We start from the raw sequence: 1,195 nt of genomic DNA, 5'->3' as shown, positions 1-1,195 counted from the left end.
CCCCATCTTCAACCCCAAGTCCCTCAAGATTCTCCACGTCCCCAAAGCCCCCAGGGCTCCCCAGTGTCCCCAGTCCCCCCCAAGTCCCGCCAGTGCCCCCAGCCTGCTCCTTTGCCCAGTCTCGCCCCGTGGCTCACCCAGGTCGATGGAGACCTCGGGGTGCAGGACCCCAGCCCCCCCCGGGAGGGGCAGAGCCCGACAGGGGTGGGCACAGGGGGACAGGTACAGGACCTTGCCGGGACCCCCGTCACAGCACCTGGGGGGGCTGTCGAGCTGGTCAGAGGGGGGGTCCTCAGAGACCCCGCTGTCGCTGGCGGCCGGGGGCCAGCCGGGCGAGTCTGACGCTGAGTCCCCGGAGCCCAGGATGGAGCTGAGGAAGTCCTCGCCGTCCTGGGCACGCTGCAGGGACACGGGCACCCGTCACCATGGGGTGCCCGTCACCCTGGGGGGGCCCCCCAGGAGCTGCCGGCGCTGCGAGGTGGTCCCAGCTCCCGGGCAAGGCGTGGGGATGGGGCTCTCCTGCCAGACCCAGGGATGAGGTGGGGATGGCCCCCCCCAGCCCAGGGCACTCACCCCGTCCTCGTGCCAGGCGCCCGGCAGCATCCCCAGCTCCACACCGCGGAGGATCCCGTCCTGGCGGTCGAAGAGGAGGTCCAGCAGGTCGAGGCTGTCGAGGCTGCCCACGCCAGAGGCCATGGCTGCAAGGTGGCAGGGTCAGGTCCCTAACACGGTCCCTGTGATTCCCCCCCCACCCCCAAGCTGCACGGCCCCAGGGACACCCCAAATCGTGGGGCGGGCACGGGGCTGCTGAGAGGGAGCACGCGTGTGCGGGACCACGGGGAGGTGTATCTACACACACGTGTGCACGTGCGTGACTGCGCGTGCGGCCACGTGGATGTGTGCACGGCTGGATGGGCAGGTGGCCACGCTGGCACACGCGTGTGCAGAGCTGTGTGTCTGTGCAACCACGTGACCACGCAACGTGCACGTCCGTGCTCACGCAGACATGGGTGTGTGAACACGTGCACACGCATACGCCGGCACCTGTATGTGAGCACACGTGGGCACATCTGGCAAAGCCCTACGTGCACGCGTGCGGGCAGGAGAGCACAGGCGTGCAGGGGCTCAGGGGCACGGCAGTGCCCCCCCCCCCCCCCCCCCCCCCCCCCCCCGCACCCCCCCACAACCCCCTTTT

The 1,195-nt window shown here is 70.5% G+C and overlaps 1 protein-coding gene across 1 annotated transcript in view; it reads right to left on the bottom strand.

Annotated features, from left to right (window-relative positions):
* CREB3L3 (cAMP responsive element binding protein 3 like 3) overlaps positions 1-1,195 on the bottom strand; it is a 5,602-nt gene that overhangs the window by 2,701 nt on the left and 1,706 nt on the right. The window contains exons 3-4 of the mRNA XM_019472554.1: positions 574-698; positions 138-399 (exon numbers count right to left, since the gene is read on the bottom strand). Coding sequence (XP_019328099.1) covers positions 138-399; positions 574-698 — 387 coding nt within the window. The remainder of the gene's footprint in view (positions 1-137; positions 400-573; positions 699-1,195) is intronic.

The sequence above is a fragment of the Aptenodytes forsteri genome, unplaced genomic scaffold (assembly GCF_000699145.1).
Source record: "Aptenodytes forsteri isolate BGI_AS27 unplaced genomic scaffold, ASM69914v1 Scaffold308, whole genome shotgun sequence".
Taxonomy (NCBI): domain Eukaryota; kingdom Metazoa; phylum Chordata; class Aves; order Sphenisciformes; family Spheniscidae; genus Aptenodytes; species Aptenodytes forsteri.
Note: the sequence above shows the minus strand (reverse complement) of the source record. Positions and strands in the feature narration are given on the sequence as shown.